Genomic DNA, 26,940 nt, shown 5'->3' on the forward strand with positions numbered 1-26,940 from the left:
CTCCCCAGACTGGGGGCTGGCTGCAGCCGGGAGGCTGAAAATAGCTGTGCCAGTCTCTGGAGCCCAGGCATCAGCTCTGTACAGCCATGTGCGCCTTGGAGCGGGCAGTGGGGGAGGGGCCTGAGGCAGCGCAACCCCTGTCTTTCCCCTGCTCCCAGCACAGAGCTGGTGACTGGGCTACGGAGCCTGGCGCAGCTGTTTGAAGCCAGCCTGGGCTCTGGGCAGCTGCAGCAGGCAGGCTGCAAACAGCTGTGCTGGGTTCCACAGCTCTGGCATCAGCTTCATGCTGGCGGCAACTGTGCACGCACCTTGAGGTGTGCTGCGCTGCCCTGCTGTCTGTCCTGAGGTGCACGTGCAGTCGCCACCAGCATGGAGCTGATGACGGAGCTGTGGAGCCCTTTGCAGCCTGCCTGCTACTTGCTGCAGCTGTTGAGAGCTCAGGCTGGCTACAAACAGCTGCGCCTGGCTCCGGAGCCCAGTCACCATGTCTGTGCCAGGAGTGGGGGAGAGACTGGTGTTGCGCTGCCTCAGGACCCTCCCTCACCACCCGCTCCAAAGCTCACATGCATGCTCCAGAGCCCAGCACAGCTGTTTGCAGTCTCCTGTCTGCCACCAGCCTCAGCTCTGGGTAGCTGCTGCCAGCTGGGACACTGCAAGCCCTGCTGGGAGCAGCCCGGGGGTTCTGTCGCTGGCTGCAGCTACCCAGAGCCAGGGCCGGCCCTGGCATGCCGAGCAAAATGGCCTTGCGTGTCACGCTTGGCACTTGTGCCGGGGGTTGCTGACCACTCTGCTATACCATCACAACTTTTTAAAAATTGTCTTGCCTTTTTTTATTTAATTTAATCCCAAATTTAGTGCCAGATGTCTGTGCTCAGCATGCGGAGTAGAGAACAAGTCCATTTAATTTATATTTTGAAATATTTATCAGTCATCTTGAGTATAGGAATGAAAGTAACTACATTATATTGTTCTGATAACATCACTTATGAAAACAATCTGTGTATTTATCTTCAGAGGGAAATGATTTTAACTTATTCTTCATAAGATGTATTTTTTTTTCCTTATGGTTTAGATATAGACACATTCATATCAGACACCCTAAAAGGAGAAAATTTATCCAAGAAAGCCAAGGAAAAAAAAGAAGCTCTTCTTAAGAAGCTAAAAGATGTCAAAGCTAAGTAAGTAATCTTTGTTTTATTAATAAAATTGTTTGATGCTCCACTGGCAATGACTAATTTTAACAAAAAGTTTTAAATTTAGTTCATACTAAAAAAAAAAAAAATCGTAATGAAGTCTATAATGTTCATGTTGATTCTCATTGGTTTCAACAAAATACAGAGGTGTAGGTATTATGTTCATGTGGATCACTTTGTGGAATTTAGGCTTTGGATGTGAAGATTTTTCTTCTGATTTTAAAATGGTTCTCAGCCGCCTTGATTTTTGCATCCCACTTCAACCCCTGCAGAGCCCCGTCGTCTTGACTCTGTCTTACCCCAACCTGCCATTTATGGTTTACCTTCCTCTGAATCCACTCCATTGCAACCAGTCTCCCTCCCTCGTGGTTCCCTTGCCAAACACAGTGCAGAGACACTTGAGATAACTCTTCTAGAACATAAACAGAATAGTTGAATTTACACAGCACGGTGTTTGGCCATTTAGCTCCCCATAGTCCCATATTAGGGTACCTTGATGCTTCCTATGGCAGAGCCAGTGTACACAGAGGAGCTGGTGTGGGGAGTGTTTTGGGGGGACAGGAATTCACTCCTTCCCCCACCCTGCACACACCTCCCCAATATCTGCCCTTGTGACCTACCTGTGGCACATCTTCAGCGCACCAGCTGAAAACTGTTGTTTTAAAATATAAAGACTGGGAAAGTTTTTCAAAGATCCACATTCTCTTTGCTCTAGTTATGCATAGCTTTCATTGGACATGTCCTCAGCTGGTATAAGTCAGTGCAACTCATCCACTGATTTTTGTTTGCTTTACCTTTCTCTTGTTATCCTGTCTACACTAGGAAACTGCAACTCTTCTAAAAACAATGCTAAGAAGCAAATTTAATTTTAAACGGATGTTAAAAACTTTGAGGGTGCTGGCCTAGATTAGGAGAAGCTGTTTTATATTGTTTCAGAAAGTATGATCTGAAACTTTAATTTTACTCCCTAACTTCCTTCAAACTAGTAAGGTGATGAAAAGTTGGCTATAGTTTTAACACATGCAACTAAAGCTGTTTCTAGTGCATTATGCCTTTAAACATTGGTAAACTGTGGGGTATATTGTGCTCTTTCTTCTCCTTGATCTCTCCATATGGTTTTTATACTGATCACTTGGTCCAGCTTGATACCTAACCTTAGCTTTCATAGCCCACTCCTGCCTTTCTGGATATTCCTTTATGAATGTTAATTATATTGTAATCAGCTGGTAACGATAGTGTGCTTATTAACTGAGCCGATTCTGTGTCTTCCTCTAATCTTAGAATCTAAAAAATTTCACTTCTCTCTGATTGTTTCTGTAATGCAGGGGTGAACTCTGGTATGGGCAGCTTCTGTGTGGCACATGGTAGATCAGAGAGGGGACAGACAACACAGCAGCAGATGGGGCAGGGAGCAAAAGGAGAGAGAGGGCAGGGAGTATAGAGTAAGGAGCAGAAAGCAAACCAGAGGAAAGGGCACGCGGTGAGGGTGTGAGGCTAATTTGTGGCATGCCTACCAAAAATGATTCATAGACATTAGGGGCTGGAAAGGACCTCACGAAATCATGAGGTCCAGCCCCCCTGCGCTTGGGCAGAACAGACTGCTGGGGTCAGATGACCCTAGCAATTTGAGCATCTGGAAGTTTTTCCAAGATTTCCAGAGTAGGTGCTTGTTACCACCTCTGGGTGGAGTCTGTTCCTGACCCTAGACACTCATACTGTAAAGAAGTTTTCCTTATGTCCAATCTAAAGTGATCCTCTAGTACTTTATGACTGTTATTCTTTGTCTTCCCCTGTGGGGCCTTGGTGAATAGATGCTCCCCCAGGCCCTGATGTGCACCCCTTATATACTTATAGATTGCCACCAAGTCCCCTCTAAGCCTTCTCTTCTCCAGGCTGAACAGCGCCCTGTCTCTCAGCCTCTCCTCATGTGGCCTGCTCTCCAGACCTCTAATAATATGTGTAGCACTCCTCTGGACTCTCTCAAGCTTCTCTACATCCTTTCTGAAGTGCAGTGCCCTTCCGTGTATTTCTGTACCACTTCCTTTTCATATCTTCACGCATTTTTTTTTTCCTTCCATTCATTCCTACATCCCTACATCTTTCCCTTTTTTTTTTTTTTTTTTCTTTTCTTGGTATCTTGTCACCAACTTTATCACTATGCACAGCAGTGTAACTAGAGGGGGATGAGCAGGGAATAAGGGTTATTGCCTGTTGGAGCTTCACTTCCTTCGGGCTGGTGGGAAGGGAAAGGAGGCCCAGGGGAAAGGCTCATATAGCCAGGAGCTAAGGGTTTAATCCTTTCCCCTCCTTTTTTCTTCCATAAAATTCTGTATTTTAAGTAGCTGCTTTAACTCTAGCAGGATTGGCTTGCTTTGAGTGCACACTATATCAGTTATACCTCTGACCATGCATAAACCTGAACTCCTGGGGATAAATCTGGATCCTAGGTGATATCAGTTGTCTTTCACATTGTCTGCAGTAGGACTGGGATTTTATCTATTATCTTAATTTCTCATCTTACTGTTTACAACATTATATGTGTCACTCAAATACACAGATATATGCATGTTGGAATGATTTTGAGTCTTTCAACTAAGGCTACACACTCAGGCTGGGACCAGATATTGTTGTTCTTTCACACACAGCATTTCTTAGATCTGACCTTTATTTCTTTGTTTATATTCCTAAATTTCTCATTTAGGTTCCCCTCTGCTTTCATCTTGGTTACTAGTAACCATGTCTTTACTCCTGATGCTGCACCATTCCTTCTTGGTTACATACAACAAAGCTACCATTTTTGCTAGTCATTCTGAAAGACTGCCTTTTTTCCCCCACCAATTTGAGTAAGTTCAAACTGCTTATGATGATGACATTTTAAGTTCCACACAACTCTTCCTTTCCTTGTTTATTTTTCCTTATATTTTATTTTGCCACTCTACCTTGTAGTTGATTTAGTTCACTTGCATTGCCAGGATTGAGGCATTGAAGACCTAGCCAGGATGAAACTGATTTGCAAACCCAGTAGGCTTATCCCTCAGTATAAAACATGCTGGATATACTTATCAAGACCTATTACTATGATATTTAAGAGTTTAGACGCTGAACTTCTTAATATACAGATATCTTTTATTGTACTCCATTTTATTCATTTGCTGTTTGAAGTGCACTAGCCAAAGTATGGTGGTTCCTCTTTGACTGACCTCATTGTGTTCCTTTAAACATGGCAGAGATGGATGTAATTTGTGATAAGCAGCTTTATTTAATATTTGGGAACATAACTGAAAACTAAACAATTTTTATTATTTATGGGTCATTTTTAGCTATGCAGGTAATTGTAACTGTTACAGTATCTAAAGTAGTTATATATTGGTAGTCTTTATTTGCTGCATCCCATTAAGTGTTTTTAACATGACAGATGAAAATTCTCTCAAATTTAAAAAGTCACTGGAAGGGCTGAGTTAAATTGTTTATTATAGGACTCAAGAAAAATGTTTTCAAATTTAATGATGGAAAATTGCAATATAGATCAGCAGTAGTGGTACACTATGCATGACAAAACTGGTGTTGATGACTAATAATTTGGGCATATTTTAATTTGGTTCATACATTTGAGAATTTCTGAATGCATATTGATTTTTTTTTTTCTTTTTGTTTTCCCCCCTTCTCTTCCTCCTCTCCCCTCCCTCCCCTCCCCCACAGCTACCCCCAAGAATTCCAGGATGAAGGTAAATCAAAATACATTTTTTCCCACCATGGTCTAACTTGAATACTTTTTTGCTCACTGACAGACTCTTTATTGAGTAAACATTCCATGCATGTGTTTAAAATGATCAGTTTGTGCACTGATTGACTCTCAAGGATGAGGATGCTAGCTCCCCCTGCTGAGAAAAAAAATTAAAAGCTTCCAAAGTCTGCGCTTTGAAGTTCTTGGCCTAAAACCTTGCTCGTTGTAGTAACCAGGTTATATTCATTTCATAACATTGAAGAAACCTCCTGTAAGATTAATTCAGAAATAGAGCTGGAAATTTATACTTAATGTAAATGGAACTTCTCAAATATAGATTACTTAACAAATAAAAGGTCAATATTGTCTAAAACCATACGATGCATGTTTTCTTAGAAAGCATATGTATGTAATAACCAGATGTTAATAGAGATAAATTATTTCAAGCTGTTTCTGAATGAGTGCTACAAAAGTCTTCACTTCAACAATGATGTTTCTTTTACCTTTTAATAGGCTTATTTAATGGCTATATGATATTGGCTTTCGATCCACACTAAATGAATGTTTTTGCAGCAGAGCAAGGAAATCAGACCTTCAGCACAGGAGAAAAAGATTTAGTGTGCTAGTAATGAAAGCTGAAGTGTGGATTATGTATTGTCTTCTAGAAGAGTTAAGACAAAGCAGCAGAGTCCAGTTAGAAAGAGAAAAGACTGAGGAGTGTATAGCCACAGTGTTCTGTTCTGTAACTAAACCTGGAATGGCTCTTATTTCCATGATGCTAATTTATGAGGTCATGACCTGTAGCCTGTGGATGTTGGTATGAGGGTCACAGCGTGAGGTCAAAGCCTATGCAAAGCTGCACTCTGCAGTGGGTGGAAACCCTCATAACTCCTGTCTGTGGATAGGAGATAATAACGTGTAACAAATATTTGTGCTAGCTGCTAAAGTTAGTGTATGGACACTTATCAATTAGCTAGAAGAAGTTAAAGCAAAATATAGTTAAATTAGAGCATAGTTATTTGTAATAGCTTGAATTAACCAAGAGAGTTTTAAATAAGTAATAATTATATATAAACTGAACACATGCACACACAGTTAAATTCAGTTTGAACACCAGTGAAAGGACTTTGCAACCTAAAATTGGCAGTAAATTAAATAAGTGCAATCTATTTGTTTAGATTTTTGCAAAACCTACTTGACTTCACAAAGTTAAAGCTACCATTACATACGTATGTGTGCACATGCACACAAATAATCTCATGCAGAAACTGCTTGAATTAAATAATCTCTTTGACACTTGGTTATTAGCTAGGTGTGCTTTCTAGGAAAATCATATCGTTTTGAACAAAATTAAGCTTTTGTTTATTAAGTAATTTTTATATTTAAGAAGTTCTATTTATATTAACTATAAACTTCCAGCTCCCTTTCTAATGTTAATGCTACAGTTGTTCAACTGAAATAATGTTATATATTCATTATTAAATTATTATAGTGGGTATATGTACTATATGCATAATAATTATACACCTGACAAATCTAAACAAGTAGATTGCACTTTGTTTAATTTAATGTCTTAATTTTAGATTGCATCTTAGCCTTTTTGCTAATATTCAAATTAGATTTTTGAAAATCCTGTTTTTTATAGTTTGTTTAAACATGATGAAGAAAACATATTGGCTGTGTCCACACGAGCGCGCACGTGCATTTTGCTTCTGAGGCATTGCAAAATGCACCCTGTGCATGTGATTTGGTTATGCAGTGTGGAGCCAGATTTAGATTTAGATGCTGGGAAATCCTGGTATCCAAAAAAAAAAAAAAAAAATGCGTGGGGGGGAAAAAAAAAGCAGGGTGGCACATGTGCCTGTGTATGCTGTCTGAAATCAGAGCTTTGCCAGCCAGTGTCACATTCCAGCTGCTGGCCAGGCTCTGCGCCCAGATTGCTGCTGTTGGAGCCCTGGGAGGCCACCAGGACCCCAGGTAAGACTGCTGGGGCCAGCTCAGTTGCTGCCCCCAGCATCCCCTACTGTACCCAGAGCATTTTTTTTTTCTGTGCTGACCCTGTGTACAGGGACATGCAATGGGGCAAAAAGCAGCAGCATGAACTTGTGCTGCTGCTTTTTCCCCCTTGGCAGCCATATTCCCCTGCTCGTGTGGACATGGCCTTTATCCTTTTTGAGAAAGTTCATTTCTAGTGAACTGTATTATTAAAATATCTTGGTATGCAGTGGTTACTTTATAATTAAGCAGAAGGCAGGGCAGTGTAGCTCATTGAAAGAGGTATGAGCTTTAGTAGGCTGCAGCCTACTTCATCAGATGCATCTAGCAAAGTGTTTTGTGGCCTAGGAAAGCTATACTTCTCAGAATGAGTTAGTGTGTAAGGTGCCATGCTGCCTTGCTTTTTGCCTAACTTTAGACCGGGGCTGTCCAACTGGCAGCCCGTAAGGGACTTCTGTGTGGCCTAAAGGCTCCTGTCTGACTGATGCTCCCCTTGCATGGGGGTCTTTGAGCTGCTTCCTGCTCCACAGCTTCTGCTTTTTGCCTCTGGGGTAGCACAGTGGTAGGGTGTCAGAGCATCTGTGCTGCATGTCAGGGGGGAGCAGGGTTGTTCTAAGTGCTCATGGTGCATGTGATGGAGGTAGTAGCTGGCCACACGGCATGCCTGGCTGGGAATGGGTTGAGGCTGCATGAGCAGCAATGGGGAGTACCTGTACTACATGTGTGGTAAGGGTGGAGAGACCTATGCAACATTTGGCCCCAGCTGCCAAGAAGTTGGACAGCCCTAGTTTAGACTAGCACAGCTAATTACCTCTCTGCTCATATTTTTATGATTGCTCTGATATCAATGAAGAATGTACTTGGTATTTGTTATAAGCTCACATACAACTTTTAAAAAAATTAATTGCCTTGATTCTTTTAGAATCAGACCCTAGAACTACTTATGTCACCTAGTTTGTAAATCTAGCCTAGTTTGTAAATCTTTAGTTATGCTTCAGTGTTTGCTGTGTAAATGATGGAACACTAAAATTTATCCTTTCAAATTCTAACAAGGTGGATGAAATTTTCAAAATGTCTTTGGAGAAATTCCACATGCTTCTATGGATATTGGTTTGCAAAGTGAAAGTAGACCTTCACATGAAAGGCTATATATATACCTATGTGCCAATAAAAAAGGGTGGGTTGTGGACATGACTTTGAAAATACAGTAGGCTTGCACAACATTTTTACAGCTCCTTCCCCAAATTAAAGCAGTGCACACAAAACTGATGCTTAATGTGCGTACAGCAGGGAGCCCAGGTGGAAGCAACTTCCCGTTAACTTAGTCATTTATTCTAGGGCAGCAGCAGCAGCTGGGATGGCATGCACAAACCTTGAATGTAAGAAATAGCCAGAGAATTTAGGAAGAGTTAAAAATTAATTTGAAATGGTAGTAGTGAACAAGGAGAGGTGGGGTTTTTTGATAGTCTGTGTGAAAATTTTGGGAGAGAAGAAATGTTAGAACTGAAACAAATACAAGAGTAAAAAACCTGTATTCAACATGTTGGGTTAACAGACAGCATAGCAGTGTTGTGCATGTGTTTAGAGCAGTGGATGTTTATCCAGTCAGACCTCTTAAGCAGTTGTTTTTTGTGTGTGTGTGTGTGTGTGTGTGTGTGTGTGTGTGTGTGTGTGTGTGTGAGAATTCATTTTTATGGGGTTTGAAAGGAAAGTTGGAGAACTAAAGTTAGCATAATCATGCTGATTGAGTGGTTTTCAGGATCTTGGTATTCCTAAGTCAGTGGGCTGTTTCAGAGCACCTTTGAAGATACCACTGCTATCAGCTTTTAGCTGATGGAATCAACTGCATGGTTACTTAAACTCTTTTTCTATTTCACATATAACCTAATGGAATTTGAGTCTAGGTTTTTAGAATATTTAGTCACTACAACTTGCTTACTTGTGTCCAAGTGGACATCCTGTGTGCACTTAATTTTGGGATCCTGGGTATTAGCCTATTACCTCCACCATCCTGTCTTTGGTAAATCCTTCCTGGAGGAAGCACCTGCAGCAAATGAGGTCACTCAGTTAGTGGGACAGCTACTGTATCCTGTCCTTACAGTGCATATGTGGGCACTTGTCCCTGGCATATGATAACAACTTACTCTGGTACAATAGAATAACCTTTGCAGGTATAGCCATACCTGTTGTGTGTACGAGGTGTCAGGGGAGTAAAAGCTATTTTGTTAACGAATGTGTGTACCCCAGGAGCATGCCTCTGAATCTAGTTGTTTTTATTATGCACAGTTTGCTTTTTAGGGAAAGCTTGCCCATATATTTTTCAGTTGTCTGAACTTGTACATTCCCCTAGCATTAAATTACAAGCAGGTAGAATCTTTGTCTCACTCTCAAGATAATATTTGCATACTGTGTTAGTATCCAAAACACTCTCCTTTTCTGTAATTTTCCTTTTTCTTCTTAATTTAAGAAATGGATGAAATTCAGCCACAGTTTCCTTGTGTTCTAAGACACTAATGGTAGGACCTTTTGGAGCATTTGTCTCTTGTTCAGAATTGTAGATATATTGGAAAGTGATTATGATTATACCAAATCTAACCTATTTCTAAGGCTTAAAAAGATCCTCTGAACAATAAGATTACTCCTTCAGATTAATTACATTAATTTTAATGAAGCTAGTTAGTCTGGTAAGCATATAGAAGCCTGGACTTCGTTAAAGATTTAGAGTTATTACAGTTTTTGGCATTTCTGTGTTTGAGATTAATTGAATCAATATTATGGCTGCCAAAATGTTTAGTTAAGAGGGCCCTGTTTCCAGCCTGTGCTAAAAATAGTGGAGCTGGCAGAAGCAGTACTTTCAAAGTACTATGAGGCCTAGATACTGAATTTGTGTTTGAAGTTTACTTAACATCTGTTCTTTGCATTTGTTGTAGCAGAATATACTTTAAAATCACTTTGTATAATAATTTGGTTCTCTTGAAAGTGGGACACCAAGAAACATGGCTAGATCCAGTCATAATGTGGGAATAGACGGTATAAGGTTCTCCACAAAACGGTGTCATATATTATCGGAAACACTCCTCCTTTGGCAGTGTTTACGCACAAAATTTCCAATTACAATCTGAGTCTAATAGGTAAATTTACACCTCCTGAATTCATTTAATTTCACTCACTTATTTCACTCGGTAAATACAGGTCACTAGAATATCAACATTGTGTTTTAGTTGGGCAAGGAGGATGTCTATGATAAATTATTGCCAACTCCTGTTGGAGCAGAGAACAAGAAACAGTATCTAAGTCCTCATCTTCTGTGCAAGCAAAACCTGAGGTAGGTAACTGCATGCTAATATGTGGTAGCTTGCCCTCACATCTGCATGACCATATTTGTCAACATCCAGGTGCTGCTGTTATGTTCACATCTTCACTGAGGAGTTGTATGTTGCTCAAACCAGCAATAGGTTGTCTGGGTATGCTATCCCAAGAGTCATAGTGTTGCAGCTCACTGAATTGTCCCATGCTTACATTTGCATGGTGTTTTGAGGGAACTGGTATGCACACTCCTTGCACTGCTTGTTAAATATTTCCTGGCAGCAGCCAAGCTAGTTAATGGCGGTATATGCTGATGATACAGCTCCTCCTTTCCCTTGTTGCTTGGAACCAAGTACTGCTTCTATTTAGCCTCTCTATGAGCTGTTGTCAGGGTTGTTGAAGGCTGTTTTGGGGTTGTAACAGTTGGAGACAGCTGTTTGCAGTTAGATCATGTGAGATGTGGATACAGCTGCTGCTGCTGCTAACAGCAGACACCATCTATGCAAACTGTTGCTTCTCGGCCTGGAACACCAGTCCACGGTGGTGGGACCAAATTATGATTGGAAATATTTAAAGGCGCAGTGGTGGGGCTAGAATTTTTGGGTCAAGAATGATATGTTCAAGGAGCTGAGCGAGAAGGTCATCTCAGCATTTGAAAGGCGGAGCACCCAGGTAAGGGTTTATAGTGGTTCAGAAATACATTGCTGTTATACCATAGAAACTCGCAAGAATAGACTGCTAGAGATTGAATAGAAAACCTACAGTTAGCACATTAGTCATTGAGGTTTGCAAGACAATTAATACTTGCTGTCCCCAAGACTTCTAAACTTGGAGCTGCTGTTATGTTTGTGAACATCTGCATCTGTTTGGTATGGAGGTCTCGGCTGTTTTCAGTGTAGGTGAGCTATTATGTTGCTCCTGCACAAACAACAGTGATAAATAGTTTGTCTGTGCCAAGTATCATTTCAGGTAATGTGACATGCTTCTGCCAAGAGGCAGTTTAACTACATTTGTAGCAGGATGTTTCTTGCTACTTTTTTCTGCTTCATGTTTTTGAAACATATTCACATATAAAACCTTGTACTTCTGTAGTAACAGCTAATGCTGGGTTAGTTTTTTTTGTTGTTTTTTTTGTGTTTTTTTTTTTTAAGGGGTTCAAGGTAACAACTTAGATGTTTAATATTAATTATATCAATGGCAAAAACTATATGAAGGGATTTAATATGTACTAGACCACCTCATTAGTGCCATATGTCACGGGGTGCATGGAAAGAGTAGATAGCAAAGAACTAACCATTTGGATGATGGGTAAATCGATTCCCGAACTTTTTCTATTGAAAACTGCAGCCATCAAGGAGCTAAAATGAGCAAGTGAAAGTTTGTGTCAGCTTATTTGTGCTAAGGGTTATATATTGGAAATCCTTAAGTTTATTAATGTCTAGGTACAAATAGTCTTTAACCAGTGGTATCTGGGTATAAGAAGAATTAGTTTCAGCTTGTTATTAGGGCCTTTTTGGAATAACAAGAGACAGGATTTTGCTTGTCTGTTGTCCTTTCAGTTAAGTGTTTTTTTTAAATGCTTTTAATATGGAATTCAAGCAATTTCTTTGCTTCATCTTCTCCAGACGTTTCACTAACACGGTGCTGGGGGTGGGGAGGGAGCAGGAAGGGGAGGGAGTTGAGGGCCCCTCTATACCAAGAGTTCATTTCAGAGGTATTGGCTGAAATATTTTGATGTCTGTCCTCTGCTAAAGATTTAGTGGTTAGTACTATCTTTGTTTATAAGCTCACTAGTATAAACAGGGTATTGCAGAGGAAAATGGATAGTGAAAAAGAACAGTCTGTGATTTTTAACCTGATCCCTTTTAAAGTAATATTTGTATGATACTCAGCTGATATCAACTGAACCTATTGGAAACCTCTAGCGTAGTGTTCGGAGAATTCAAATGCAGTCCCTGTTAACAGTGACAGGAGTATGCATGTAATTCACCACTCGTCATGCTGCACACTTACCCCTTAGTGTTTGATGTTTTGTACATCAATAAATATACTGTAATTGAAAAGATGGTGTTTAATAAGGAAAGGTTCAGTACACTTTATTGTGGGCTACTTAAAATATTGAATCTGCTGTCGAACCTTAGTGGTTAGTTAAACTGCAGAAACCAAAGAACATCATCTACCTTTTGCAACTTAACTGTGTATCATTAATTAAACCTTTTTTTTTAAGTTCTGGGATAAATCAAATGCTGTTCTGGGGAAACAAGAAACCATATTAATGAGCATCAACTCCTTAATTATCCTCATGACTACATAACAGGGACACATTCATGTCATTTCTTTGTGCAATAACTTTTACAAAGAAGTATTTTTAAACTGATCATTAATTTTATGACCACAGAAATTAGATGCAAAATTTATGCTGTTGTCATTGGCACAGGTTCAAGACACTACTGACATTATGCGTGATTGTAATGGAATGGCTGCCAACTAATGAGTCTACAGACATTTTGTTCGAGCATGCTTTGCTTTTAGATGTCTGATTAGGCTGTAATGCTTTCAATTATGCCTGCAAATTGTATTGGATACATTTACCTGATGCCCATTGTTGCTTTGTACTTCGGTTTTCTATTACATAAATGCATGTTGAATGCTTTCCTTTTAATTTATTGATGTTTTTCAGGTATATTTGTAGGCACTTGGCACCTGCAAAAGGGAGAAAATGATTTGTATTGCTCAATACTGACTCCTCTGACTGGTTAAGGGGTAACATTGATAGTTTTGAGTGAAGTCCTTTCCAGTTATCCTCAGTCAGTAGAATATATGCTGCAATGCAGTACCTCAACAGGGAAAGTGGGGAAAGGTGGGGATTATTTTTTGACAAATGATATAGAAATCCTCTCCCCTGCTGCTCCCCCCAGTGCCCTCAACGCACACACATTAACAGGAAGGAACAATAGGCCCCCAGAATTAACCAGAAGTTAACTGAATGTGAATTATAGAATATTTGATGTGTAAAACTTCAGGGAACAACATTTCCTATTCATATAGGCTAAAAACAGACAACCAGTTTAACGTGGCCCTGATATGACTTGCATCAATACAGGCATTGGACAGCTAAGCTTAAATGTCAAGTCAGATTATCCACCACTGTTCCTGAGGCTAAATCTTAATTTGAGTAATTCACAGATACTTAACGTGGGACATTTGAGACTGGCTGTCTGTAAGCTCGGGGTTTAATGTGACCCAAAACGCTCCGATGTGAATTAAACCGGCTATCTGTTTTAGCTGTAGAGAGAATAGCTTTCTAAATGCCTCAAACATCAGAAAACTAGGAAACTGAGAGTTAAAGCTGACACTGTTCTTATTATCATCATGTGTGAATTTAAGAATCATGGAAATGTTTTCTTTGTAAGCACTAGAATACTCTTTGAGCTGTCATACCAAAATGGTTAGGTAGACATATGCAAGTTATGAATTTATACCTGTAGTGTAAACTTAAACATATTTTTATTTTAAATACAAAAACCAAAAATTTAAACAAAAAATCCTGGTTTAATCTCTCAGACAATTCCTTCTCTATTTTAGTGTCCATAAGATACTTAGTATTATATATTTAAAAAACAGTATTTTTAATAAAGCCTAGATACAAAACACATGAGACAGGGCTGCAAGATTTCATTGTGAGTTCAGATTTTTTCCCCTGTGAATAAAGAGTGGATATTTTCACTATTTAGAGAAACTTTTTTTTATTTTGAAATCATCTAGAAATTCACTTTGACAAAGAAACTTTTAAGGGTGTCCATTTCTTTTGAACTGGGATTTTGTAGGTTTAAAACAGACAAATACTTCCTCAGTATATATTTGCATACCCACACATTTGGTGGTAGTTTCAGCTATAGAAAATCTAGAGAATGTGCAGAAATGCTTGATTTTAAGGATTTTTATTGGGCTACTTTGAGAATATTTAGTAGGCTCTAAGGTAAAACAGGGCCTGTCCAAATTTGAGCCTTTGACCTATCTAGAAAGTACTAAAATGCCGTAAAAGTGCAACAGTATAGCTCATTACCTGCCATTTTAAATAACTCATGCAGCTGAAAAGTATTGCCTATGAGCTGAGAGAGGTAGAGTTCTAGTGAAACTAACCCTTCCCCAGATAAGTTTTGTTTGTTTATTTTTATCTTATACTGTGTGTGTGTATATATATATATATTTTCCAAACACAAATTCATACTTCCCTCTATTTATTTATTTATTTATTTATTTATTTTAATGTCCTGAAACACTTGTTTGTAGACAAACGTGCTCTCTGTACATTGTTTCTTTTCTTGGAAAATCTAAAGTCTTGGATTGTATGCACATGTATACTGGCATCTTAATGAATGATGGTGTATTTGAGCAGGCCTGTCTGCTACTAGCTTGGATATTTCCTCTTAGCTGGCATCCCAAGGACTGGTACATATGGGTGTTCTTTTACTGTATCGTTACTTAGTAGAAGGCTGTTAACGCGGGGAGAGTGAAAGGTAGAATTTTTGCTACATGACATGCTTCCATGTATGGTCCCATCCTTGCACACTTGTAAGCTGTGGAAATGAGAAGACATTTTAAGATGGGAGGCAGTTAGTTTAATCGGTATATGCATTTGTGTGAAAAGGGGTTGCCATGTTAGGCACAGGTATTTTAAATTGCTCTGCTCACCTCTGCTGTTTGAGGTCATACTCCACAGCTTTTCTGTGTGGGGCAATTGAGGATTCAGCAGTTGACAGGAAAAGTTTGCTTGGGATCAGTTTGGGCATGATTAAATTGAAATATTTTGGTTAGATCACTCTAACTGTAACAATCTTTGTGAGAATTGTGTTAAAATTCAAACTGGATCTGAACGCAGATGCTAATCAGTTCCTTTATGACATTGGGGCTTTGAAAGAGAACTTATCAAAAAAATATTATTCTAACATCCTGCAACATAAGGAAACAAAAGTGGAAATTGGGCTTTATCACTGAAGTGGCAAAGAAAATGTTACCGTGTGCTAAAAATCATGGGGTTTTCATTACACACGGCTTCCATTTTCTATTATTAAATAGGTAAGAAAGTAGCAAAGCACCCATTCATGGTCAGATTATTGTTCTGATATTTTGGTTTAGCAGAGTAAATATCTTAGCTGTCCATTTGGTATGATTTAGTTTTTAAGGGATTCATTATCCATGACCTATCTTTCAAAATAGTTTCTGACAAGGAAAAAATATGAAAAGAGAAATTGGTGTGTCAGGTGTCATTCAATGCATTCAGTAGGAAATGTTCAAGAGCAGTCCAACAGTATAAAAAACATGTTCTTCAGAAGGAGACTAGGATACGTTTTACCTATCCAGTTGTGAGTTCAATAGTTTCAGCTTTCAAAAAACTTTGTATTTTTTTCAGGGTTTAGTTTTTAAAAGGAGAGAGGTACTTTGAGTTCTCCTTTTTCTGTGTTAATCCCCTTTTTTTGGCATATGTCTCAGAAAATATACTGTACAAATTTGGGGGAAAGCATCAGTTTTGTATAATAAAACAAAGGTTTACATCACCACTGAGTGTGTTGTGAGAGATTCTGGAGCCCTTGGCTGCTTCAGCACTGCACCAGTAAACTACGGTACTCAGTATCATAGTGTGGCACTTCAGTTTTTAACTTCATGAAAAAGAAAAACTTAATATTTCTGCAGATCAAGAAATGTATCTTTTTTCTATTGGGATCTACTTTTCAAAGTATAAGGAGAAAGCAAGTGAAAGTGTTCAGAGGTCCAAACACTGCTGCTGAAAACTCTCTCTCCCCACTTTCTCTTTTTCTGTCAGTCTCTCCCCCTCTACCCCCCTGCCCTTGATATCTACCTTTTCTTCCTATGCACAGTTTGGGTCTGGTGTTACCCTCTATCCCATTCCCGTAGTGATGATGTACCAGCTGTGCATCAGTGGGTTTATTAATGTGACATTATTAGGCTCACTTGTCCAATTAGACTGTAGCTTTGGAATATCAGCATATACAGCTTATACTTTAATACTCTGAAATCCATCAAGTCAAAGAGAGTGCAGTAAAACCCTGAATTTGTTTAAAATATGCCTAGAAATCATTCTTTCATACTGCTGAAAATACCTTTTGATGCCAAAGAAACTGTTTTTAAACTCCTGGTATCTTTGACTCTTGTAGGAGAGCTGGAAGACGAGGACGAATCTGAAGGCCTTTTATCTTCACCTCCTGATAGTGTCTCGCTAGCATCTGACCGATATGATAAAGAAGATGAAGCACCCTCTGACGGTATGTGACACTGTTTATCTTAGAATGCACTAGATTCACCAGTTTGCTAAAAACCCATGTAATCTGATCCTCTTGATTAGTGTGCCCATTGTTGGAAATCAGATAAACAGATAAGTATTAGCAGACATCTGGATGTTTTTCTTACCTTTCCAAGAACCTTTAAGGAACTGAAGAGCTCTCTCTAGTGGTACTAAAAGCATAGTGAACCTGTCATAAGTGCATACTGTTTTTGTTTGCACTCATATTTTTTCATAGGATAATCTGTTCTGTTGGTTATATATTTTAAAGATAGATCAGTGGCTAAACAATGTGAATATTTGTAGCAACAAATTGTTTGTTAATTCAACATGATCAGATTCTTGCTTAATTTAATCGTGCTCCTTAATGGTTTGCTGTATTATTTATCTTATAAATAATGAAACAGTTTAGTTGATTGATATTTTTCTCCAAACTCCATTCAGAATGGGTTCATAAAATATTAAATTAATTATTCCTACATTGCTTTCTCACATTAAAATAGTCTAATGCAGAATACTTTCTTTATATAAATTATAACTTTATTGACTTTCCGTTTAAAAAAACAACCCTCTTTTCTGTATGGCTGTTTTGTTCTACATCCATAAAATTCAATAATAATTTTTATTGTGTTGAAGATATGGATAGTAGCATATTGCAGCTGTTAGCAAGCTTGCTTTTATTACAGTGTCCATATTTTTAGGCCCAGTTATAGTATACATAATATATTAAAACTTTCTATGGGTAATATATGATTATAAATTAAGTGTGTGTAGAAATAAATTAACCATGTATATTAATTTGTAGCACACAAAGTTAGACTTAGAAGTGAGTGATGTTTTCTGCCATGATATGATGATCAAACTGTGGAGCTTTGTCTCAAAATACAGTTGCTGAATGAAAATATGCTTCCTGCAACATAGCACTCCATGTTTTATGTTATCCAGATTATTCCCTTTGGAAACATAAATTGCTTTTATGAGGTATAAAATTATGTCTATTGCAGAACAGGGATAAGTCAAGTACATGCATAAGTGATAAACCTTCTAACCACTGATTCAAAATAACAATTTTTTTATATATATTCAGAATTCTCTAAAATGCGCAGCAATAATAATCACATACTTTCTATTGGGCTTGTTCTGCCTTTTGGCAAATGTCAGATTTAAAAAAAAAAAAAGCACAACTCAACCCCTTTTTGTTTTCAGTTTGTAATATAATTACTAGCTAAACGGGGCATTGCTGGGTTTTAAAACCTATAGTTTGTCAAAGTACAAACATATTAAACTTATCATTTTTATGTTTGTTTATAATTGCTGTTATAAAAACACAAAGATATTTTCTTAACAATATGTTCAGCTGAAAGTGACTACGAAAGGATCTGTCAAAACTGTATGGGTATTTAGAAGAAATATTGTTTCATTTTCTGTCAAAGATGTACAGTATTAAGAACAGAACTGTTTTATTGTTAAGACTGAATAATGAATTGCTGTGCAATGCTGATGCCTAAATATATCAAGTAACATATCAATTTGCGCACACAGATAATTAACTTAATCTGTTTTGTATGTTGTAATTACTGGATTAGGTGTTATAGATGCCTTACAGCATTGTTGGGTGATGAGATGCAATGCAGACTAAAAATACTACTCGTATAAAAGATGGCGAACCTTCATATGGTGGTTCCTACCTATTTTGACCAAATCCTGAAGTTTAATTATTCCTAGGCGCATCTACATGAGACACTATGTCGCTGTAGTGATGAGCTATGAACAGTGATGCTGCTGCTACTGCACCGTAGGGTTGGAAATGACCCATGTGGCACTGGTACTGAGCAGTACCTGTGGTTACTGTGCACTCATTTAGTACTTGTTAGCAACTGCGCAGTCGGGCACACGTGTAGACGTGCCCCCTTTTGATTTTTGTCCAAGGAAGAAAGCAACCAGAGGTGCATTTGGATACACAAATGTCAATACGTATCCCTGGTATAATTTTTATTTTAATCTTTGAACCCAGGTATAGGCTCCTAAGTTTTATGTTTACACACCTAATAGATGCTGGTGTTCAGAGGTACCGAATATCTGCTTTTTTCATTGACATATATGGATGCTCAATAATTTAAAAAAAAAAAAAATCAGTCTGCTTATACTTCTGTGCCTAAGTCATGCTCCTAAAACTTGATCCACATTGATAGACTTTGATTCTGTGCTGCTACCATTTTACTTCATTTGGTGGTCTGTGCAGGTGTATATCCATTTTCAAAGTCAAGCCTGAAATATGCATTTAGGCTCCTTAACTATGGATGTCCGAATTCTGAAGTTTACTTTAAGGGAGTTCATCTGCTGTGCTTAAATCATTATGTAGTACATAATAGTTTATATAATTAAGTGAAACAAAAGACGGTGTAGGCTTTGTATGAGTTCCAAAAATACCAGTGCCTGGCTTCTCACTTTTCCTGTGAAACTACAATATGGAAGGTAAAGGATTACTGTATCTGTACTGTAGAGATGAAATCATATGTACATTGCAATCATTGTAAAATCCTGTTTTTTATGTGACCTTTGTCTAATGGTGTATTAATTACAAGAAGGATAATCCATTTAACAGTAAGTATGATATAACTAAATTAGGACAGGTCACCAAAAGGCCTTTTGTCAAATCTGATTGTTATTTTGTCCTTTTGACTTTTACCTTATGGTGGGCACTAACAAAGTATCTAAACTTTGATGGATTATAAACTCTAAACATGATATGTATTTTTCATAATGCTAATGTAATTTTCTAGGTACCGAAAAGGTCAAACCCCCACGTCTCTGTGTGCATTCTAAGTCTGTCTTTCCTTTTAATATTTCTTTTTCTCTGTTCCTCTGGTTCAAAAGTTCATTCAGTTCCCAAATGGCCACCTAATTTTCCAGTTATTCCCTCAAGCCATATGTGTTTTGGTTTCTTTATGGTTTATTAGGTACTGTAGGAAAGTAGCATAAGTTATATCTTTTAATGAAATTCAAGCACACTTCAGTGATGCTTTGACTTGATTGCTAGCAGCAATTAAATCACAAGGAAGGAGAATAATGCATAGACTTACAAGATCCAGACACTATAGAAACTGAAAAGGATTAAAAAAAAATGAAGTTAAAAAAAAAATAGAAGAGAAGAATCCTCCAAACCAAAACAAACGAAACAACACAGTCCTGCCAGGCAGTGTTCCTAACTTGATTTTTTTTTATTGGCTAATGGCCTGATTGATAGCAAAATCATAACTTGCTGTATGCCAACAGGCAGAGTTCACTTGTAGGTTATTGTGAGCTGATAAAAGGTTAGATGGAGTTTTGATTTTTCGCATTGGACCTTCGCGCGCCAGATTAATGGAATTTCAATGAGAGACTGGAGTAGTCACAGCTTTGTCAGAAAAACAGATGGAGATTCTATAGTCATGTCTGCTCATTAATACCAGTTGCCTGAAAGGTGTACCACTTCTCTATACAAAAGACTCAAGATAATTGATTTTTGAGAGGGGTATTTTTTCACTTATTGATGACTAGATTTCTTGTAACTTTAAGTGACAGGTTTTCTCCCAGTATGTTGTCTAAAAAAGTTGCATCTTGTAATTTTTTCACTCCCTGGCCAGCTGTATTTTGAAAATTGTAAATGGTGGGAAAATGCCTCTAATTTGGTCATACAGGTAAAACAAAACATGTTTTAAAGTACTACTTTAAGTGCAGCCGTACTATGCTTCTAAGTTGTTACCATCTTTAGAATGTAATGTTTTAAAGAGGGGAGAAAAATAAGTGAATTCATTTACAGAAAATATTTTTTCTATAGGCTTGGATACTAAAAAGAACAATCTTATTTTATATTACCTTCTTTAAAAGGAAAGAAAGGAAGGAAGACATCAGGAGGATAGTTCTTTTTAAAAAGTATAAAATAATGAAATATGAAATAGAAGTCTGTACAAAAATTATAAAAGTTTAAGTTAGAAACATAGTTTAAGAGCCTTCAGTGCCCTTGTGGAATTCTTCATTTCGGTACATGATAACCTGCTCGCAAAATTCACGAGAACTGAATATTCTTCTAGGACATTTCATTTATTTGTACCTGAAAGAGGGCTATAATGCTTGGCCTACCTGATATTACTGCCAAGGGAGCACAAAAATGATTGATATGTTTTCTAACCTGGAAGCAGACAAATCTACATTTGGCTTCATAGCACTAAGAAGTGTGAATCTGATCTCAATAAATATTTAGTCTGAAATACTAGCTTTAAAAAGAGATCTAAAGAGTTCTCCTTTAAATGTTGTCTGAAGTACACGAGATTCAAAAAATAAAGAAAATATGTCTTAGCGTTTATATGCTCCTCACAGTCATAGTATTTGGATGTAACCCTGAATAAAATATGACATTTTAATTGAAGTGTCTTTTAAATAGTAGAATAGTCCTGTCTTAGAAAAAGGCAATTTGAGTTGGGGAGGGGGAAAAAATTCAGAATAAGAAATGTCATTGCTGAAAGTTTGTGAAGGCTTAGATTTAGAATAAACTAGCTTCTGACAGTCTTAGAAATGGGTACAGTTGACTACTCTATGCTGTTTGCTTTTATATTTATATTACTTATTTCCTTCCTTTCCTCCTCCCGATTTGGGAGATTTTTCTTTGGGTTATAATTTCTTCTTTACTTTTGGGAAAATAAGAATGAAAAATGATGCACTTGGATTTTTTTATACTTTCATTTTGAAAGGTAGGGTCTACAAGTTAACAGTTTCACTTTTTCCTGTAGTGTAGCTGATGTGACATTTTTTTGGATTAAGAAACTTGGAGTACCATCACAGTGGAAGATGGAATTCAGATCCATACAAGATCTTTTTCCTTGCTTTGCAGTGTACTTTAAGTATTTTCCTTTCGTCTTTCAATAATATTCCCTATTAGATGGGATAGCCCTCTAGATCACACAGTTACAATTAAATAAAACTAATAACTAGTTTAACAGGGCTGAAGAAGGAAAAATAACTTCACAGCTTTTCTTTCTTTTTTCCCCCCCCACAAAGATTTTGACCACTGTTTTGATCACTGGTGTTGAGGTGATGACCTGTTTTCGTGGAGATGGAAAGAATTTGGAGTTTACAAAGTTGTTCTAAATGACTGGGTTTGCCATAGCGGAGGCAGAATGACTGTCTGGAGCTAAGGAGCGTGGAACTTTCGTTCTCAGATTCATGCATCTACCAAGAAAACAAATTAAAGTATTTTCTTATCCTCTATTCCTATTTAAATGTTCAGGCTGATTGGGCTCAATTCAAAAGGATCACAGTTCATTAAGGCAAAGGCAAACGAGCTGGGCTTGATAGGCTTACTTTCCATAAGTGAGAGGAGGGTGTTTTATATGTATGTGCATGTGCCTCCTCTTTACTTCCTGCTTCAGTTGCGGGAGAATCTGCTGTGGACAACCTACCCCTTGCTTATTTTCTCCAGGAGAGGTTTCCCTCCAGGGGGTATGTATAAACTGGGTTGGGAGAAGGTGCCCTTATGTTTTGTGTGGAGAATAAGAGGGAATGACCACAACACCATTTCTGTAGTTTTGTCAGATGGGAAGAATACATTTGAAGAAGTTTCCTTCCCTTCTCCTCTTAGTTGTGGGAAGGGACATCTCTTTATCTTCAGTCTTGGTTTGAGAGATGATGGCCACTATTAGAATTCCGGCTAAAACATAATACAGTTCTTTAGAGTTCATTGCCTGTGATGTGTACGAGTGATATTACTAAACCATGGCATTTATATGCTGGCATTTTTATTAGACACTTTTGCTATGTGTGCAATTGATGCTATACTTAGAGAAAAGATTATAATCTTGCTATATATAATGCCATGCTGAATCTTTTTTTCTTCCACAACTCCTCAGATGTAAAGACTTGCAAAACCATCAGAGAGATTACTTTCAGCACCCTATGTTTCTAAAAATCATTTGAGAGCAATACACTAATTAAATAGAAGAAAGTTAATCCAAGGCTTCCATTGATTTAAATAACAGTTGAGTCAGATGTATCCTCCTCGTGCAATGTTGAGGGCCTCGGAGATCTGTATCACTAAGGAATTAGCTAAGGTGATACATTTGCAGACAGTAACAAAGGTCCTAGAATTTTTTCTTGAAAGTAATGTTTAAGACATGTGAAAATAATCTTTTCATAAGTTTGTAAAATGTAATGGTAAGCACACAAGGTAAAGAGGTGCAAAATGTTTAAAAGAGATTTAGAAATGTGAATTATAACTAAAAACAACATCCCCTTGGAAAGAGATGTTGAAGAAATCATAAATTCAAAGGACCAGAAGGGACCTGTAAGACCATCAAGTCTGGTCCCCTGCCATGGGCAGGAAGTTATTGTAAATATATCCCGTCATGACGTGTGTGGCATCGTGTTGGCAGAACATCCTACTTATATGAGGAGAATTCTGGCTAAACTAATAGTATCAAACCTTAAGATGCATCCTACTTTTTTAATTGCTATAGAATTTCTAGTAAGAATGAAAGTGCAAGAACCACTTCTACATTATCGATAACAGTGAATGTATTGGATCAAAGTACCAGGAGAACCATTGGAGAAAGAAAAAATAAATCGGCGTTAATAAAATGTTTTTTTAAAATCTATTTTACTTGTTGTTTTTCTTTTAAGCCCAGCTACTTCAAGCAGAAGGAACATATTTCTAACTCTGAAACAAGGAAAGAGGTGAAATCTTGGTCTCATTCAAATCTTTGGGACAATTCCTTTAGCTTTAATAGAACCAGGACATTGATTCTTGAGGAACATTTACTGTACCTTACTAAACTTATGAATAGGTTAAAGATTTTTTATTTTGATGTTAAATAACGCAAACATTTTGAATAAAGACTGAGGGGGAGATTTCCAGTTTAAGTAAATGGTCCAATTTAAAACTCGAAAGCTGTGTTATATAAATTGCTTCCTTTTTGAGTAGTGATTCTCAACCAAGGTGCTATGAGATCCTTTTAAAGGTGCAACAAGGTGCCAAATGAGTTTTGACACTCTCAGGTGTGCAAACACCTACACAATTCCCAAGATACACCCAGAGGTTTCAAATTGGAATCCATAGTGTCAAGAATATATTTGAACAGAAGAATTACTCTCTAATTTTTCCATAGTCATAAAATCTATGAAACCTAAAAACTGGCATTTTTCCAAGGGATGCCATGAGTCTACTGAGGGGGGTGTGCCTTGTGTAAAAACATTAGGAACCACTGTTTTAGACTGTCATTCTCATGGGTATACGTATTTTATTAAGCAGACTAGTAAAAAGTCATCACATATGTTACTTTGACTTTTTAGGGCAGACTCGCTTATAAAATGGTAATGGCTCAGGGTCCTAATACTAAGTATTTGGCAGATGTAGTCTCCACCATGAGGACCTTACAATCTAATTAAGAACAATATATAGCAAAGGAGTCTTGCTTCCTTGTAGCTTTTGTCCCTCCTTCATGCTACAGAAGTGATACAGTATGGTTATTTAGGCTAACAGTATTACAACTTGATGGTTTTGACATTTAAACCTCTAATTATCACTTTTTAAAAATCATCAATTATAATCTCCCATGTGTTTTCAGCATTTGCTACCCCATCACCTTCCGTGGGAAAAGTAATGCTGGGATTTTTGCTCATTTCACTTTCCAATTATTTGAGATGCTCTGCAATAGCAGAGCAGTCACCCAGATTCCTTCAGCATCTCCATCCATTGTCCATATTTTTCAAATTTGTTTGGCCCTTTTTCATTTTATAATAGCTTCTTGACAATAGGCCACATTTTAGCTGAAAACTAATTGCATTGTATAGGTGTGCGCCGATAGGGCTTTTTGGGGCTGATACTGATAGCTGTTTTTTAAGGAGGCGTATCGGCTGATACCGATCCAATTTCCAATACGCAGCTCTTCGGCTTGAAGAGCTGCATCCCACTGGTAAGTCTGGTGTGGTGGAAAGAGAGGGAAGAGGCAGATCAAGGCACCTGTGGTAAGGGAGTGAGACTGGGGCAGGCGCTGGCCAGCTGGAGCGGGGAGGGGCATGGGACAGAGCTGCAAGCAGTTCGTCCTGGGGGGAGGGGGCATGTGTCCCCTGGATCTGTGTGGAGTGGGCTGTAGCTGCAGGCTAGGGCCGGGGCTGGGACAGACAAGGGACAGAGCCACGACTTGTCCGGCGTGGGGGGGGGAGTGGCTCCTGCTGCTGGGCATGGCTTGTCCAGTGCTCATCTGGCTGCTCCCACTGCTGCTCCCACCTCTATTCTGGGAGGACATGTGGGGGGGGGGGAAAGTGCCCCTGGATCTGCGCGGGGCCCCCTCCCCCCTCCCAGTGTAGCCTTGCCCCACCGGGAAGAGCTTGGCACAGCCCTAGCCCCAGCCTACCCTGTGCAGATCTGGGGGCACATGCCCTCCTGGACGAGTAGCAGGAGCCACCAGATGAGCACCAGACGAGCCACGGGCAGCAGCAGGAACCGGCCCCCTTCCCTCCTTCTGCCCCCCAGCTGAGCTGTAGCTCTGTGCCACATCTGCCCCACCCCAGCTGGGCAGCCCCAACCATAGCCCCACCCCCTCCCTCATCTCAGGGGCCTTGGTCTGCCTCCCATTCCCCTTCCCACCTCCCCTCCCTTCCCCTGTCCTCTCCCACCACACCAGACTTACCAGTTGCAGGCAGCTCTCTGAGCTGCTGGCTTTGCTCCTCACTGCCTACATGTTGTGCTGTGACTGTGTGCATGCATGGGCATTTATTGGACAAATTATTGGGCGTATCGAACCGATTTCCGGTACAGAAAATTTTCTTTATATTGGTGCCAATCTGATGTTGGACTGATTGTATTGGTGCACCTCTACCATTGTATTACTGTTTAACATCCTATTATCATGGTTTTCCAGTTCAGTTTTTATTTGGATAATAAATTAAATAAAAAGAACTACACAAGCCTTTTTTTTTTTCTCTTAATTAATATTAAGTTTTTTAGTGGGTTATGAAACCTATACTAATTATGAGTTTAGGATCTTTTATTAAGGCTCTCTATAATGGAATTAATTTTTATACTTTGATTTCTCTATTACTTCCCTTCCCCCCCCCCTGTTCCTCTCCCGAAGTAGTTATGGCATGTCAGTTCCCACTGCTCTGAACTGCTTTCATCCTGGAATCAAGTGGAGCTCGTATTAGTTCTGTTCAGTGACACAGCACTGCTACGATCTCCCGTGTCATCCTGGGCTTGAGTATAATCTAGTACCTTTCCTCTTTGTGAACTGGTTCAATGCCTTTCTGCTCTTCTGGATGTTTTGGGGTCATGGAGAAGCAAAATTTGCTGTTTCTTGATGTCTACTGAATCAATAGTTAACTTTATTTGGGTACAAAATCAGTTCTGTCCTCTAAATATTTTCATGATAGATGTTTTAAGTTTTGGTTAAGAAAACATGTGAGAACAAGGTCCCCCTGAAGATTCCAGGACTTGCTTATGGTTAGATGAGAAATATGTTAAAACAACTTTCCTTATGATATTTTTGTTTCTTCAAGTCCACAATATATTTGGTGTTGTTTAAGTGAAGGACAGCACAGGCCTTTTTATTGGATTTGGACACACAGATCTGATTTGAGGATGTTAATGTATTTATTTTTTAATAATGAGTTGGTGATAGCATTTACATTCTGAGTTTTGGGGCAGAATTTGAATGGAAGAATACTGATACAAAGGGGTTTATTAAAGGAAAGTGAAATAAACCTCTGCCAATCCTTCTCCCCCCCCCCCCCCCCCCCCCCCCCAGAAACCAGTTCAAATCTGTAAAACAACAGAAGTTCAGTGCACACAAACTGCTTTCATAATGGCTGAAATCAGTTTAAGATAATCCTGGATGGATGTAGTATCAGACTTAACTGATTTAGGTTAAATTGATTTATTGAACTTTTGTCCCAGATTTCCTCCAGATTCAAGTTAACTCTCTCCCCCTCCCAGGGTGGGTGGGTTATCTTTGGCTGAAGCTGTCTGTTCCAGCTGAGCAGGGAGGCATGCTGTAGCATCCTCTGGCTTCTGGTCTGGGCCACTGCAGGCATGTGGCTGCATTTCCAGAATCATAAGTGAATGTCTGTTCCCTTGCTTATTAGTTTAATCTACACACCTTAGACCACGGTTTTTGCAAGACCCAAGGGGGTACATGCAGGCAGGTGAGAGCAGAGCACCGTTGCCCACTGTGCGGGCCGGCTCCTGATCTCGGGGGCGAGCCGGGCCCGTCTTTGTGCACACAGGCTGTGGCCAGCAGCCCGGGCACGTGGGGCCGGAGAAAATCGCTGCGCGGTATGGTACGCTCGAGCTAGAATCAGTCACGGAGGCGTAATGGTTGACTGAAAAGATTATTTACTTACACCCAAGGTGGTCGCGGTGTAGGCTGGACAGCTTTCCAGGCACAGCTCCG

General features: G+C 38.9%; 1 protein-coding gene across 3 annotated transcripts in view; it reads left to right on the forward strand.

The window, feature by feature from the left end:
* The first annotated feature begins 1,072 nt into the window (after positions 1-1,072).
* Positions 1,073-26,940, forward strand: part of SKAP2 (src kinase associated phosphoprotein 2) — a 142,567-nt gene continuing 116,699 nt past the window's right edge. For 2 of the 3 annotated variants that reach the window (XM_025207419.1, XM_014521236.2), the window contains exons 1-4: positions 1,073-1,178; positions 3,895-4,036; positions 4,893-4,918; positions 16,395-16,502. In XM_025207419.1, coding sequence (XP_025063204.1) covers positions 1,166-1,178; positions 3,895-4,036; positions 4,893-4,918; positions 16,395-16,502 — 289 coding nt within the window. In that variant the 5' untranslated portion in view covers positions 1,073-1,165. The remainder of the gene's footprint in view (positions 1,179-3,894; positions 4,037-4,892; positions 4,919-16,394; positions 16,503-26,940) is intronic. The other variant, XM_014521235.2, reaches the window with a different exon arrangement.

The sequence above is a fragment of the Alligator sinensis genome, unplaced genomic scaffold (assembly GCF_000455745.1).
Source record: "Alligator sinensis unplaced genomic scaffold, ASM45574v1 scaffold29_2, whole genome shotgun sequence".
Lineage (NCBI taxonomy): Eukaryota > Metazoa > Chordata > Crocodylia > Alligatoridae > Alligator > Alligator sinensis.